Consider the following 16,747-nt stretch of genomic DNA (forward strand, 5'->3'; position numbering starts at 1 on the left):
AAACTTAAAATTACCGTTATTAATAATGGTGACATCTGCTTCTTAATTAACAGGCCAGCAAACGTTGTTGTTCTCATGTATGCGATTGAAAACATTTTCATGTATGATTCCATATCTATAACACACGAGCGCGTGTATCTGTTTTTAAAATCTCCGGATTGACTTCATGGTGAAAATTCTTAAAGTTAAAAGTTTAAGATTGAATTTAAAATGTACTTAAGCCTACTCTTAGTAAACATAGGTGCTGAAAACATTTACAAAAGCCAAAAACTATTTAAAACTTAATAAGGGTTATAGTCACTAAAGCTTCTGTTTTGGACTTGCGCAGTCAAATTAAATCAAAATCTTACCAAGACTTCTCCACTGTGGAAGCAGATTTGTGCAGTTGCGGAAAGCACAAACCCACAAAATGATAATTCACATGCATTTCAAGATTTTCGTATTATTCACTGGAAGCCTTGTGAGACAGTTGTTATCTCAATGCCAACTGTATCACAAGGTGACACATTGCGAAGCAAACAAGAAAACATATTTTTTCACTTAGCTGGATGAAAGCAGCAAAACAGTGAGTGTATATTTCGTTTCAGTCTGTGTTACGAGTAGAAAATGTGTGTTGCCGTTTGTAACTATGGCGGTTAAGAAAGTTTGATCCCGAACTGAACTTTGAACACGAACACTGATTGATCAATTTTTAAAAATAAATCAACCACTGTGATCGGTTTACATATTTTCCCCTTGGGTTGAGGGGTGTCAGGGAAAAAACAAACAAACGGACTTTGGGGGAACATATGAGCGAGTGTGTTTATTTGTAAAATTTACGACATTTCATGGACATTTTTTCTCCAACTGTATATTTCCAAACATCAAGTTTATTTAAAACCCGAATAAATAAATCTCAAAAACTCGAATAACGCACCTGGTTTCCGAAAATAGTGTTTTTTTCAAACTTTGTAAATTGTTAAGTTTCAGAAATAATAGCTATTTGTTGATACACATTTTATTCTTGGGTATGATTTGTGCTTGTCACCTCACCTGTGCACTTTTGTCAAACCTTGCAAATTTTAAATTTCAAAAAACACTGTTACAATATGAATGTACATTGTGTCGACTGTTCTTTGTGTGCAAAGTTTGTATGCTTCCTGCGTGCATATAATTTCGAACTCAATCCACACTTTTGAAATCCGAGAAAAAGGACAAAATGTGGTCCTTCTTATTAATAAAAAAAATTATTAATCATGAAAGCGCATTACGATGAAAAACATAAGTAGACAGTTAACGTTACATAACTGGAGTTGGTGGTATGTACAGATGTGATTTGTGAAGATAAAATCTGATAATAATCAAAAATAACCAGTGAAAATAAACAAGAACAAAGAATTTACATTATGCTGTCTCAATATGGAAATGGCTTGTGTTTCCCAAATTTTTCTACTTTGCTAACTGCAATTATCTCCTGTGATAATGTAAATTCATATTTTGTTGAAATGAAAATAATCTTTTATGTGGTTCTTTCTGGAAAAAGTGTAAACAGCCACTTTCATTACACTTGAGAAGTTCATTTCCAATCAGCAATGAGAATAGGACAGAAATCTTGGAAGGTTCTTTTCGACTCAGTTAGAATCAACAGGGGCTGATTCTTACAAATGGCAGCGGTAGTTTTCGAATGTAGGCAAAAGTGTATGCATTTCCGGGCAGATTGAATTTATGTTCTGCTGTTAATATGTAAGTAAACTCATTTACATTCAAACAATTCGAAAATTGTAGATCTCTTAAAGTATCATTTATAACTGACACAATGCAATAGCGTAGCTTAAGGACGAAGACGTGCACTTCTACTTCCTTGCGCACATTTTAATTGTTTTTAAATCCTAACTTATTCATGCTAACGTAAATTTAAAATTATCATCCAATTTATTCCAACATCAATGCAGATTATAAAAAGCTGAGTGTCATAATAAATTAAATTAAACTACGCTATTATATTGTGTCATTCAAACAATTTTAAATCTTACCTTGGAATTGATTTCATAATCAATAAATACAGAGGTTACAAAGAGCAGAAGGGGTGCATGTGAGAAAAGTTAACTTTGCTTTTGAAATTTTATAAGTCCTTGGTGATTCCTAAACATAATTACTGTGGTTAGAGATATGGGAGTAAAAATAAACTGTTGATCATAGAAATATATATTCTCTATAGCTTTTTCAAGGGGAAAATATCCATTTTAATTCCAAAGAAAAGCGATATAACCAGAAAAAAATCGAATTGTGTAATTCTCATTATTCACAAATTACAGTTTTTGAGAAAAGAACATAATCACTGCAGATAAAATGGATAAGAATTCAAGCAAATATACGTTTAATTTTCAGTTTTCAAGAATACATGTAAATTTGGAAGGAAAAACTAAGAATACGTATTTTATTTTCAGGTCTCAGCAACAGTTGGAAACAAGAAGGAATTTATCTATCAGAAATTAAAAAGTTTTTCATCCCGCACACAAGGTTCAGGGTCTGCAACGCAGAAGCGGGGCGGGCGACGGCATGGAGGACGGCGGCCCTCCCCGAGAGCATAAGCAATCCCAAAATACACCGTCCCTATTAACACCCACAATGCATTGCCACATAATTTACTCTAACATATTCACCATGAATATATATATATTTTTATATACACACACACTCATGCCCCCACAGGTCTAAATCTAAAAACATCAAAATTACTGCCCGACCTATTTGGCCCTAGAACAAGTTATCAGCGAACAACCCTACGCTCTGTTAAAATTACAACCGTTGCTCAAGAAACAGCGATCATCTCATTCTTAAATCTGGTCCTAGCCACTGAAATCCCAGGAAAGTAGGTGGCAGGACCCGCCAGAGTACTCTAGCTACAGTGGTACACCCGGTCAGCCTCCCCGTGGCATGGTGTGGTAACGTCGGGTCCCACTAGGGGCTCGGCGGCTAATAGACCGGAGGAACAAAGGGCACAACACAATACACAGCACATGACCCCCACACACTTCAAATCTCTGGCCCCGATACAATGTACACCCGCGGAGATGGGAGAAATCCCAGGAGCCGTTAGACACTAACATACCTTATACCTTATATTCACCATGACATCACAATCGATACATTCAAAAGCTACATCTAACACAAATCTAACTGGGGAATTCGCACAGTCGCCGCGAGGTAAGGTGCCTGCTCACTAATCATAGCAACCTTGGTTCAACCCCCAGACCACACGGAAAAATAAATTGAAATTTAAATTGAGAAATTGCAACTAACGCCATCAATTGAGAGAAAAACAAAACTTTTAATTTCTCGCCAAATCGGGACCTGCCTCTGTCCCCGCAAAGTCGGTTCATGTTGTTGGGACCCGCATCCTGGAGACCCGTCCCAGTGAAATCGGTTTAAACGCCACTCCATTACTACTAACAGGATATGTCTCCAGGTCAAGGCTTGCTAATTAACCAACTTCTGAACAAGAATACAGTTCAGTGTGCAGTTAACCAATTATGCCCTGATAGTAGTGAAGGTTCTGACAGAATCTCTGGTTTTATTGTTAGATTGTCCACCATATACCTCATTGATTCGTTAGTGCATATCCTTCCCAGGTGCATTCCTTCCCAGACAATAGAAAAATTTCAGGATTATGCTGATTCCTAAAAAAAGCTTGCAGTAATAATCATTCCGGCAGTCGACCAATTGCTGTTTTGTCAATGATTATTAAAATTATTGAAAAAATCATGGTCCCATATCTTCAACATGCAATCTTCGCTAATGCACCTGTCAACATGCATTTTGGCCCAAGAGTGTTCTCTACAACAACAAGCCTAACTGACACCATTGTGCGCATCCAACCTGCGTTTCAAGATAACGCACAGTGCGATGTACAGTGAAACTTCGCCTAACGGACACCCCTCGTTAACGGACATCTCTCTACAACGGACATTTTCAAATTCCCCAACTCACCTCCATTGGTTTTAAAGTGTTTGCAGCTTCTGTCTAGCGGACATTCTCTGTAACGGACGCGGACAGGCAATCTGCACTGTTTCGTTTAGATTAGCACTTAATTTGATCTCCCCATAACAGACAGCGGTCGAGCTCACGGCCTTTTTTCTAGGAACTTTTCTTCCACGTATTGCCTCAATCGTGTGTTTATTTTCTATTTCCGATTCTCTGAATTTTATCAAGGTTTACGTTGCGGTTCTAAACCCTTTTTCAAGAATTTTAAGGCACGTGTAAAACTTCTGATGAATTCGGTATGTGCAGGGGGGGGAGAATACGGTCGACCTTTCGTCTTTTCAGTTTTAGTTTTGTTCAGTGTCGTGTGAAGTGCACAATGGCTTCTCGTAAACATTTAAAAGATAAAGTCGAACTCATTAATGCGTATGATCGGCAAAAAAATAGTGTTCGCAATCTCGCTGCAAAATTCAAAATCGGGAAGACGCAGGTAAGCGACATCCTAAAGAAAAAAATGAACTGCTCAAACAATTTTGGCAACGCGGAAATGATCAGGTTCAAAAATCATTCCCGAAAACTGTTGGACTTCAAATTTGTCGCGCAAGTGCTAAAAAAATTCCCATTAATGGGCCTATTATTAGGGAAAAGGCTTTGGAGGTTGCGAAAGTTATGGAAGTAAATGAGTTCAAAGCTTCTGTGGGATGGCTAGACAAGTTCAAAACTCGGCATAAAATTTCTTGGAAAACCGTAAGTGGTGAAGGTGGATCTGTTGATACTGGGGTTGTAACAGAGTGGACCGTCAAATTGGAAGATTTATGTCGTGATTTTGAAGCTAAGGATATTTACAACTGTGACGAAACAGGGTTGTTTTTTAAAGCTCTTCCTGAAAAAACAATGAGTCTAAAAAACGAAAAGTGCCAGGGCGGAAAAATTTCTAAGGAACGCTTGACTGTACTATTGTGTACAAATATGCTGGGAGACTTTGAACAACCTCTTGTTATAGGAAACCCAGAAAATCCTCGTTGTTTCAAGGGAATAAAGTTGAATCTTTTGGATGTGGACAGGAAGTCTAATAAAAAAGCGTGGATGACACGAGATATCATGAGCGAATGGATAAGTCACTTTAACCAAAACATGATTCGTCAAAACAGAAAAATTATTCTTTTCATGGATAATGCTGCATCTCACCCGCACATTGAATTGTTCAACATTCAAATCGTTTTTCTGCCACCAAACACATCTGCAGAGTGTCAGCCCTTGGATCAAGGATAATAAAAAATTTTAAACTTCACTACAGAGAACGTGTTTTAAGACATTGCAAACATGAACGATGTAACGTGTTTTAACATCGCAAACATGAAGGATGTAACATGCGCGAGTGACCTTGCAAAGAAAATCAGCATCCTAGATGCGATTCAGTGGCTTTCCTCTTCAGTAAACGCAATTAGAAAACAAACTGTCGTGAACTGTTTTGTAAAGTCTGTCTTCTGAAACGCAAAAACTGAAGTTGTGAAAAGCAATGTGGAGCACCAAGAAGAACAAGAACTTCATCTATTGATAATGTACGATACTTCAGCTACAAGTGACCCTGGCTACAAAGATATAGACTGAAACCTCACTACAGAAGATGGTGCTCTAGATATCCACGACATTATCATCGATATTTTTCAAGAAGTTCCTCATGAGAATGAAGAAACGGAAGGAGGTCATTCTGTCGAAGAACATTAACGACGAACCACCGATGAAAATAGAAGAAGCGCTCATACAAATCAATCGTTTAAAAATGTTTTTCGCCGCTGAAGAAGATACTGAAGGACTTTCGATGGTTTCTTCACTCCAAACAAATGTTGAAAACAAAATTATCAGCTGGAAGAAGGTGCAGAAAAAAATAAATAAGTGATTACTGTATGCAGTTTTCTTAAGATAAAGTCATAATATGCTTAGCACAATTGTATGTATATTATTTACAAAAATATTGTGCAAAATCTGTATTTAATTTAATTTTACATTAAACGTTTAACGATTTTGCTTTCTTTCCTTTTTTTTTTTCTTCTCGCTCAGACTTCTTGTTAGCGGACACTTCTCTGTAACGGACACATTTTCGTTCCCCATGGCTGTCCGTTTAAGGGAAGTTTCACTGTATTTTACTTAGACTTCAAAAATGCTTATGACAACATAGATCTCAAAAACGTTTTTGAAATACTAGACATTCATTTTCTCGTTGACACCATGATCATTTGCTATCTTCAGTACAGCCTAAAATGCAGATATCTCCTCTTCCCCAATAGTACTGACAATATTCTCTTCACAAACTCAACAGGCATTCCTCAAGGACCGTTCCTCCAGTACTATATTTTTATCAGCATCTCTTCATCCGCTATTACAAGAAATTCCAAATCTACTGGCATATGCTGATGATTTAAAGTAATTTATAATATCACTTAAAATTCTCTGGTATTTCTGACCTGCCTATTGTAATTTTTAATGATAAACATTGTAATCAAATTTATTTCATTAATTTGCAGGGCCCTCTCGCAATGTTGACATATTTAAGTTATGGAGCGAAAGATTCGATCACAGACACTGTCCTGGGTCCATTCCCGGTGGAAATTCAGCCTGGTTGTCCATAGTAAGTAAAATTATTTACCATCATGTAAATGAAGACAACAGTTTTCTTACCTTTTAGAAGCGATATTCGATCTAATAATCGTGCTCAGCAGAACGGGTGGCAAAGAGTCAGGTCAGCTCCATTCAAAGACGACATAAACGTCTGAGGGATTAGGGTTAATTTTTTAACTGAAATTGTTAGTCTTTGGTGCAAAAAGAAGGTTTTGAAGTGAACCTTCTTTAGGCGCGCTTCAGGCATTTTTCAGATCGGAGTAACTTGCGTTCGTGGATTAGCAATGAAGGCAACGAAAATAGGACCGTTGCCATAAAGGAATTACAGGCACGTTGAACAGCCGGTTATCGTACATGGGTAAATATCCCGGTTCTCGTGCCATATCAGAAGTTAAGCAGCATTAGGCCCGGTTGATAATTGCAAGGGAATACCAGATGTATATGAGGTTCTGCCTTCCTTTCTTTTTCTTCCCCTTTTATTAACATGTGGAAAATATTCTTCCGATTTTCACGTACCATTTAATTTTGTTAATTGGCAAGGTAATAAACTGTGTAAATCTTCGCTTTACATCTTTAATTTTATAGCCTGTGAATAATATTCCCCTATTTTCGCTGATTATATTGCCGTTAATAGAAATAAATTTAATTCGTAAACGAGACCACAATCAGAAGCGCTTACTGCATATAATATAATGAACGGTATTTTATTATGGAGAGTCCATTGTAAAGTGATTGGATCGTACAGTCAACCAATCGTAAATCGGACGTCCACTCTAGTGAGCGTTGTAAGGCGTATAGAGCATGTACACGTGCAATGAGACCACCGAAACCACGCCCATTGAGTATAAAGGAGACAGATCTAAACTATTTCGATAGCGGAAGAAATTACAACGGATGCGGTTGAACAAAGAAGCCGGCCAACTACAACTTAAGAGCCTTACATCTCACCAGAAATGTTAGAAGTGAATTTGGAAGAAGGAGTCAAAGGAGTTGATGCTGCATTTAAAAAAAAAAAAAAACACCGAAGCATCCAAAAACAGTTTATACGTACAGTTCTGGATAATGACTTCAGTCAGTCTGTCCGTGTGTGATCGTCTTTCGTTCAAGACCGACGTGGTAATTGTAGCAGTTCGAGATAACGCTCTCTTCTGTAAACAGCATTTCCAAATGAGGATGAAAGCGAACATTCGGCCTGTAACAGCTGTCCTGACTCTCTCAAGAACAAAGTGATACCTGCTCTATCGAAGTCAAATGGGTTTTAAAATCATCCAATGCCCCAAAACATGCCAACATTAGGTATGGTAATGGAACATCTCATATCTCCGAGGCTCCCATTCATGCATGTTCGTCACCAGCGGCGTTCATACTGTCAATACGGGATCCTCGGTAAAGTGATAAACGTTTGCCTAAAGAGGTTTTGGCATATCAATGTTCTTTTAAAAACTCTGCATTCCGTCGGCTCAACGATGTCCATTTCGAATTGCAATCTGCCAAACCACATTTACGTTTCGGGCAGAATCTCATCTATCTGTTGATTCAAATACTGCTCATCTGAGTTGCCCAAATTATTTGTTGTACGATTTATTTCGTCTCAAACGTGGTACTTGTGCCTCCTCTTTTAGATCTTATCTGGCTTAAAATCTCTCTACATAATTGTGTCAAATTCATCTGTTGTCTCTACCGTTCCCCAACTCCACTAATCACCTACCTGGAGCCCTTAGACTTCCTCTCTTTGCAACTTGACTTTCTCCAGTGCAACTTAACTTTCCTAAGAGCGAGGTAATTTTCCTTGGTGATTTTTATGTTCACAACTCCCGCTGGCTTCTGTTTTCTAGTCACAACGATCCAGCTGGTCCATATGTTCAGGTTTTGCAATTACTAATGGCCTTGCACAGATTGTTCACTTACCTACAAGAATACGGGACACACCTAAACATACTGCCAAAACGCTTGATCTTTTTCAAACAAACAACCCCCCTAAGCACGGTCGAATCGAGTAGTATTTTAGTCACATGAAATCGCAAGTTGGTGATTGTCTCTTCTGCAATCGAGCCTTTATCGCAAGGCAATTCCCCACCTCGTATTGTTTGGCATTACAAGAATACAAATGGGGATGACCTGCGAGATTTCGTTTCTTCTTTTCCTTCGTCGGTTTACTGTTTCAAGCTTTTGATGTCAACGTTTCTCAGATCGTGTTAGTGAAATTATTCTTGAAGGAATGGAATGCTTTATTCCCCACTCCACTTTAAAATCTTGTCCTTTATCTAAAATTTGTTTCTCCAATAAATGTGCTAACACTGTTCGAGAGAAGAATATTGCATATCGTAACTGGTTTGTTTCCAATTCTTTTGTTTCATTTTCTGCCTACGCCAAAGCTCACAACAATTGTAAAGCAGTTATTAATCAGTCTAAACTAGAGTTTGAACAGGCTAAGGGTAGAAAACATACTTCTTGCCGTAATGGTAACTGAGCATTCTGGTCTCTTGCCAAAGCTTTTGGCCGCGACGTTTGCCCATTCTGCTCCCACCTCTGTCAAAACCAGATGGTTCTGTTGTCACTTCAGCCAAGGATAAAGCTGACTTACTAGTATCCCATTTTTCATCCAACTCATGTATTAATGATTTTGGAAAAACACTTCGCACCATTCTCAACCTACTCCAATCAATGACTCCTGTGGTCTTCCATCAAAAGTATGTCAGAAGGATTTTGAAGAATCTCGATGCTAGGAAAGCTCCAGGTCCTGATAGTATTTTTCCTATTGTTCTCAAAACCTGTGCTGCTCCTGCTCTTTGATGCCTTTCTTCGTTTTCTTATTCCAAAGGTGTTTTTCCTTCTGCTTGGAAATTTGCTATACACAGACAGTTCCATAAAAGGGGGACATATCCCTCCCATCCAATTATCGTCCCATTGCAATCCCTTTTACTCTTTCTAAAGTAATGGAGAAATCAATTAACCGCCAACTCTTAAACTACCTAGAAACCTCCCGCCAGTACGGATTCCGTCAGTGTCGATCCACTGGTGATATTCTGGCTTATGTTACCCATTTATGAACAAATTAAAAGGAACACTTCGGTGAAACACAAGTAGTTGCTCTTGATATCTGAAAGGCTTTCGATCGTGTTTGGCATAAAAGTCTTCTAAACAAGCTTCCATCTTATTGTTTGCCAAATGTTTTTTGTAATTGGTTTTCCAGTTTTCTCTCTGATCGCTCGCAGATGGTGATGGTAGATGGCTCTCTGTCTTATAATTTATCCACTAATCCTGGTGTTCCCCAAGGTTCAGTTCTTTCCCCAACCTTTTTCATCTTGTACATTAATGACCTTTTTCCATTGACTGTAAATCCTATCCATAGATTTGCCGATGATAGCACATTGCATTCCACTTTCCCTTTCCAGAAACCTTGCCCTCCCCAATCAGCTTTAATTTCTCGAATATCCGCTACCAATCCTTTAAATGCCAATCTCCAGGTAATTTCCCAGGTGGACAAAGACAACTTAGTTGATATAAATCCTTCTAAAACTGAATCTTTTCTTATATCTTACAAACTGAAACATAAATATTCCGTAGATAACACTCGTTACTAAAACATAAATATAGCGTTATAACTGTGTTTGGATACAAGTTTAGAATTTAATTTTGTACAGAAATTGAAATTTTATTGAAAGTAAATCTAAATCATGACTCAAACCAGAGCAGCAAAGCAAAGGGCTCAAGCTAATGGGAATGCTGTGGCCCAGGGGAGAACTGAGGGGGGCAGTTGTCCTCTGAATCACAGCCTTGTAAGATGCACTATTTGCTTGATGTTTGCGGAGCAGTCAAGTATAGGACATGATACTGCCATGGGGGATGTCTTTGTGTGTGTGCAATGCAAGGAGTGTACGGAGATAAGGCGAAAACTCAGCGTTGTTATGGGCCTATATGAGAGCTTGAAGGATAGGGTGGATGCCTCGAAGGATTACAAGTGAGGGGCCCATCAAGCTCTCAGCTGCCCACACCAATGCCAGAGCTTGCACTTGGTCATCGCGCAACACAGCGGCAACCCCCAAGGCAGAATGCGCTGGTCCCAAAGGAACTAGTAGTTGTTGGTGACTCTATTGTCAGGGAAAAGGGAAACATGCTTTGTAAAAAGGATAGGTGGAACAGGACCAGGGTATGTCTGCCAGGGGCAAAAGTTGATGACGTTGTAGAGCGGATATCATCTTTTAAGGGCACAAAAGGTGATATAGTTGTACACGTTGGCACTAATGACATTAAGAGTAGGAGACCGGCGGAATTACTTGACAAGTACACGTCACTGATGAAAAAAAGCCGTGAATTAGGGTTGAAATTGAAAGTGTCTGCAATTCTGCCCAGAAACGATAGGAGGGAGTACATGATGAGAGCCCTGTCAATCAATTCGGCCCTGGAAAGATTGTGCAGGGCTCAAGGGGTAGAATTTTTTTCAGCCTGGTCTGTACTTGTTAACAGGAGAGACTGCTTCTACAGGGATGGGATACACTTAAATAGAAAGGGTGCAAGAATGTTTGCTGATGCTATCGAGGCAATGTTAGGTGGGTCGGAAAACTGCTAGATTGGGGGGATACAAGGACTAATAGATTAACAGTAGCCACTGGCAGAGGTGAAAGTGATTCTTGCACTGCTTCTATTGGAATGAGCCGCAGCCTGGAAAATAAGATGCAGGATATTTCAGAGACTGCTGGGAATCATTGGGGTACAAGTAAACACATGGGTTGTGTTAGGGTAGCTAAGAAAAAGAACAGGTGCATGTATACTTGTGTGTACACCAATGCTAGGAGTTTAGTAAATAAATTTGATGAATTTGAGGTATTGCTCAAAACATCGAAGTCAGATATTGTTGGGATATCAGAGACGTGGTGTCACACAGATATAAGGAATGCAGAACTGGAATTTGGGGAGTACAATGTCTACAGAAAGGATAGACAGGATCGGAAGGGAGGTGGGGTTATGCTATTAGTTAAAAAACACATAAAATCCAAGGAAGTGAAGCCAGTCGACATCGCTGGACAGTGCAGTGTCGAGTCAGTTTGGTGTGACATAAGCATTGGGAGATCAAAATTGAGAGTAGGAGGGTGCTATAGGCCTAATGACTCTGATCAGTATAATAAGAAACTGTTCGGAGAAATAGAGTGGGCCAATAAATCAGAGAGTCTTATAATGGGGGATTTTAATTTCCCAGATATTGACTGGAATTGGTGGGTTGGTCACTCGCACATTAGCAAGGCTTTTGTGGATTTATTGGATGATTGTTTTCTACATCAGCATGTTCGGGAGGCAACTAGAGGGAGTAATACTCTTGATTTGATTATCAGTAGTGATTCTTCATGCATTAAGAATCTGCAGATAAATGAACCACTTGGTGGCAGTGATCACAGTGTGCTGAAGTGGGAGTTACTCAAAGAGGTAACTACCATTAGGGGTAAAGGGAAGGGGTATTGCTTTCGTAAAGGCGACTACAATGGACTGAGACAGTATTTAAATTCTATACAGTGGGATCAACTGATGATATTGCCAACAGCAAATTCAAAATGGGAAGCATTCAAAGAACTTCTCTTGCAAGCTACTAGGCTTTGCATACCAACTAAGAAATATCGTTCAAGGTTTAGGCCTAAATGGTTGTCAGATGAACTAATGAGGCATATGGCAGAGAAGAAAAATGCATGGGATACATACAAATTAACACGTGACACAGACTCCTATGATAGATACAAGTTGATCTGTAACCAAGTTACAAAGGAGGTTAGGCAGATTACGAGAGATCCTTGGCAAGGGATGCGAAGAAAAACAGCAAAGAGTTCTTTACTTATGTAAACTCTAGAAGGAAGGGGATGAATCAGATTGGTCCACTTGAGATCGATGGGTCAACTGTTGATGACCCTGCTCAGGTAGCTAACAAACTAAATGAATATTTTGCATCGACATTCACACATGAGGAGTTATTCAGCGAGGGGAATGCCAGAGGTGTATTCAACTCTAGCAGTAAGCTAGAGAATCTTGTAATAACTGACAGCAAAGTGGAGGAGAAATTGTTGAAGATAAACACAAGAAAGGCACCTGGGGTGGATGGGATCTATCCAGTTATATTAAAGGAGGCAGCAAAGGAGGTAAGCAAACCCTTAGCCATAATTATGAGAGCTTCCTTGGACTCAGGGGAGGTACCCATGGACTGGAGATGTGCAAATGTGACCCCAATTCACAAAGGGGGATCAAAGGCTGACACAAGTAATTATAGACCTGTGAGTTTAACTTCTGTTCCCGGAAAATTAATGGAGGCACTGGTGAAAGAAGCACTGCAGGATCATCTAGACAGGACTTCAGTTATAGCTAGGACAAAGCATGGTTTTGTTAAGGGTAAGTCTTGCCTGACCAATTTGATTGAATACTATGATGCAGTCACAAAAGAACTGGATGTAGGGAATAATTTTCATATTATATACTTGGATCTTAGAAAGGCTTTTGATACTGTTGCACATGGAAGCCTGCTGCACAAATTAGAGCAGTGTGGCATTGGAGGCAAATTGCTGCTATGGATAAAGGGGTGGTTGAGGGGGAGAAGACAGAGAGTGGTAATCAATGGACACTGCTCATCGTGGACTAATGTTATTAGTGGAGTCCCTCAGGGTTCAGTATTGGGGCCTTTATTGTTTTCTGTATTTATAAATGATATTGATGATGGTATATCAGGCTTAATGTCCAAGTTTGCAGACGATACGAAGGTTGGCAGGGTTGTCAAGGACACTACTGACACTATGCTGCTGCAACAGGATTTGGAAAGGTTGAGCAGATGCGCTGAGAGGTGGCAAATGAAGTTTAACATTGACAAATGTAAAGTACTACATATGGGAAACAGCAACCCCAGAGCAACGTATCAACTCTGTGGTACTACACTGACAGTGGTAGAGAATGAAAGGGACCTGGGGGTGGTTGTGCAGGCAGATATGAAGTTCTCTGAGCAGTGCAGACGGGCTGCAAGAGTAGCTCATGGTGTATTGTCAATGATATATAGGAATTTTTCTAGCAGGGATAAGGAGGTGATTATTCCCTTGTATAAGGCAATGGTCAGGCCACACCTAGAGTACTGTATACAGGCCTGGAGGCCTCATTTCAAGAAGGATGTAGAGCTGCTGGAACGAGTACAGAGAAGGGCAACTAGATTGGTGAATGGGACAAAGGGGTTCTCTTACGAAGAAAGGCTTAAGTTTTGCGAATTACAGTGTCTGGAAACTAGGCACCAGCGAGGTGATCTGATAGAGGTGTACAAAGCCTTGAATGGTTTGAGCATGCTCAATGCTGATGGGATTCATCCTCTTGCTCAGAATAATCACCTGAGAGGGCATAAATTCAAATTGAGGAAAGACAGATGTAGGATAGATGTGCGGAAATTTGCCTTTAGCCAGCGGGTGGTTGGTGGGTGGAACAGACTTCCATCCCTTGTCGTGGAAGTTGATAGCCTAAATAAGTTTAAGGCTCAGCTGGACAGGTATTTCGAACGAACAGAGGGGTGAAGTGGAAGTGGTTATTTTTATTTATTTATGTTACTTTTTTTTTTTTTGGCTGATGCTGCATAAGCTTGCTTTCTTGCATCAAATGCTTCTACTAATGCTAATGCTAAAAAGGATTCTTCTGTTCCTATGCTTATCTTTGGTGACACTCCGATTTCTAGGCAAAATGATATATCTCTTTTGAGGATTACCCTGACTTCTAATCTCTCTTGGCACAAGCACATTACAAATATTGCTTCCTCTGCATCTAAAAAAATGGATTTTCTCTTTCACTCTCGGCGTTACTTTTCTTCCAAACAGCTGCTCACTCTGTATAAATCGCAAATCCGCCTACTACCATGAAACATTGTTCCCACAACTGGGAGGGTGCCCCCGAAAATTCTCTCAGGCTTCTAGATTCCATTCAGAAGAGGGCAGTTGGGTTAATTAAAGACTGAACTCTAACAGAGTCCCTCCACTCGCTGTTTCATAGATGCTTCTATGATACTGTTTCTGCTGCATGCCTTTTCTGCAGATACTTCCATGGGCACCGTTCTTCTGAATTTGCTTCTATAATTCCCTCTCTCTTTCTAAACAGTCCGAACACGTACCGCCACCAGCCAACATCTATTTACTGTCCAACATCAAACTCATATAACCAACTTTTCATCTTCCTCTTTTATTATTACCGTCAACAGAAGTTCAAGTGTAATATCAACAAATATCTTCTTTCATCTTCTCAACTTCCTGCCCAAGCACTGTAGTAAGTACTATATGTTCTAATTCTTCTGTTTTTTTCAAAAACGAGAAGAATTAGAATCTGTTTTCATAAAAAAAAAAAAAAATATATATATATATATATATATATATATATATATATATATATATATTCTTGCCTTTTCTCGAAAGCTGACAAGATAGTATTCGTGGTCAGTAGCAGATTGGTGATCGTTGATCTGTTTTTTTTTTTTTTTTTTTTTTTTTTAATAATTTAATGAGAATTCCAAACACACGAAAGGTATCAAAACCTATAGTACTTAGTACCGTGCATTGGTTGAAGGAAAAGTATGGGGAGAGGGGGATGCCGGAAACTTTGCTTTAGAGACTAAACATGGGTTTCACCACTTCAAGCCTACAATAAGCAAAGTGGTGGTAATTCACCGGTTGATGAAAGTCATATACCACCTGTTTGGAAGGGAGTAGTGAATTTGGGCTGGATTACTGGGCACGATCTGGTTAGTGAGGATGGGAAGTAAGGCCTTCTCCAGGAGCTTCAGTGGGCTGGAGGACTTGGAGATGGATCGGAAATTTTTAGGTTTCTATGGCGACTGAACTTTAGCTAATGGTTCTATAAGATGGTTTTTCCACTGCTGTGGGAAAACCTGGTTCGAGAGTAACTGGTTGAAGATAATTAAAAGGGGCTGAATAATGTACGGACTTTGGCATTTGAGCATGCATTGGGGAACTCCATCACCGGTGGTTGACGAGGCAGGTAGAGAATTGATGGCTACGATCAGCTGTTGTTTTGTGACCTGAATGGAATTCAACAATTCGTGCTGGGTGAGCTATGTTAGTAGAGCCAGATCTGAGTTTTGCGTAGGATTACGGTTAAATCTTATGACGAAATGAAGCCACAATTCAGGACAAAGTTGCAAAGGAAAATGAAGATTCACTTTCTTGTATGGAATTTTTCCTTTAGCCAGATCACGGTTAACGTATAATTTGATTGCCTCAGATCTCAGGCGATTACATTGGACCCGTGCCCTTGAATAAACGATGCGATTATTGACATTTTGCGACTGTTTCCATGTGAGATGGAGCTGTTGCTTCACCTGGAAACTCATTCTGAGTAGTTCTCAATTCCAACAAAGACTTGCATATGGACTGACTGTGATTTTTCTGGAGGCGGCATATTTGGCAACTGTGTTGATCCACTTTGTGATAATGTTCACATCTAGTTCTGGATCACAAGTCTCTAAGGCCACCCAGGGAATGAGAGCGGCGGTTCTGATGCACTTATCTACATCAAGTAAGTTGGAGCTAGTGATGTCAACATTTATTGTTGTCCTTCTGGCTTCTAATTGGGGGGAGCTGGCAGATATGCAGTCACATGTATTGGGACATGATCAGAGTCAAATAACGTTTCTGCAATGTAATCAAGGGTGCAAGGGATAGAGGCTGGAATTATATCTAAGAGGTTATTCCCCTGGTTGGAGCTTCATTAGTAAGTTGTAGGTCAGCAACCTCAAGTGTGGAAGAAGATCGTTTTTCTGATTACGTAGCTGAGGAGGCAAATTGAAATCACCACAAACTAAGTGAGAAGCTCTGGGATGCAGCTGATTGATTAAAAAGTTGGAAACTTCAAAGATGATTTGCTGGGAAGGCGTTGACCTCTGTGGTTTATATACATACACGACACAGACGTCAAACGTTACGAAGTTGTATCCTAAGGTAAAGAGGATTGTTTCATAATTGGGGCAGTTGCTGGATTTATTATCCAATAGCTTGAAAGCGAATTTCTTGTAAAATATTGCGACGCCTCCACCATTGCGGGCAATCCGAGATGTGAATACGACCCCATAATCAGCTGGGGCAGCTGCCGCTAGGAAATTTTGATCATCATTGAGCCAGGTTTCTGTGATGGCGAGCAGGTCATAATATCCGGGAGC

General features: G+C 39.6%; 1 protein-coding gene across 1 annotated transcript in view; it reads left to right on the plus strand.

Moving 5' to 3' along the window:
* The window catches only part of LOC150077696 (uncharacterized), a 109,535-nt gene that overhangs the window by 68,673 nt on the left and 24,115 nt on the right, over window positions 1–16,747 (plus strand). The window contains exon 4 of the mRNA XM_090384771.1: window positions 6,486–6,589. Within this exon, the coding sequence (XP_090240897.1) occupies window positions 6,486–6,589 (104 nt within the window). The remainder of the gene's footprint in view (window positions 1–6,485; window positions 6,590–16,747) is intronic.

Source organism: Mastigoproctus giganteus, chromosome 11 (assembly GCF_048544385.1).
Source record: "Mastigoproctus giganteus isolate SK-2022 chromosome 11, ASM4854438v1, whole genome shotgun sequence".
In the NCBI taxonomy this organism is placed as follows: Eukaryota; Metazoa; Arthropoda; class Arachnida; order Uropygi; family Thelyphonidae; genus Mastigoproctus; species Mastigoproctus giganteus.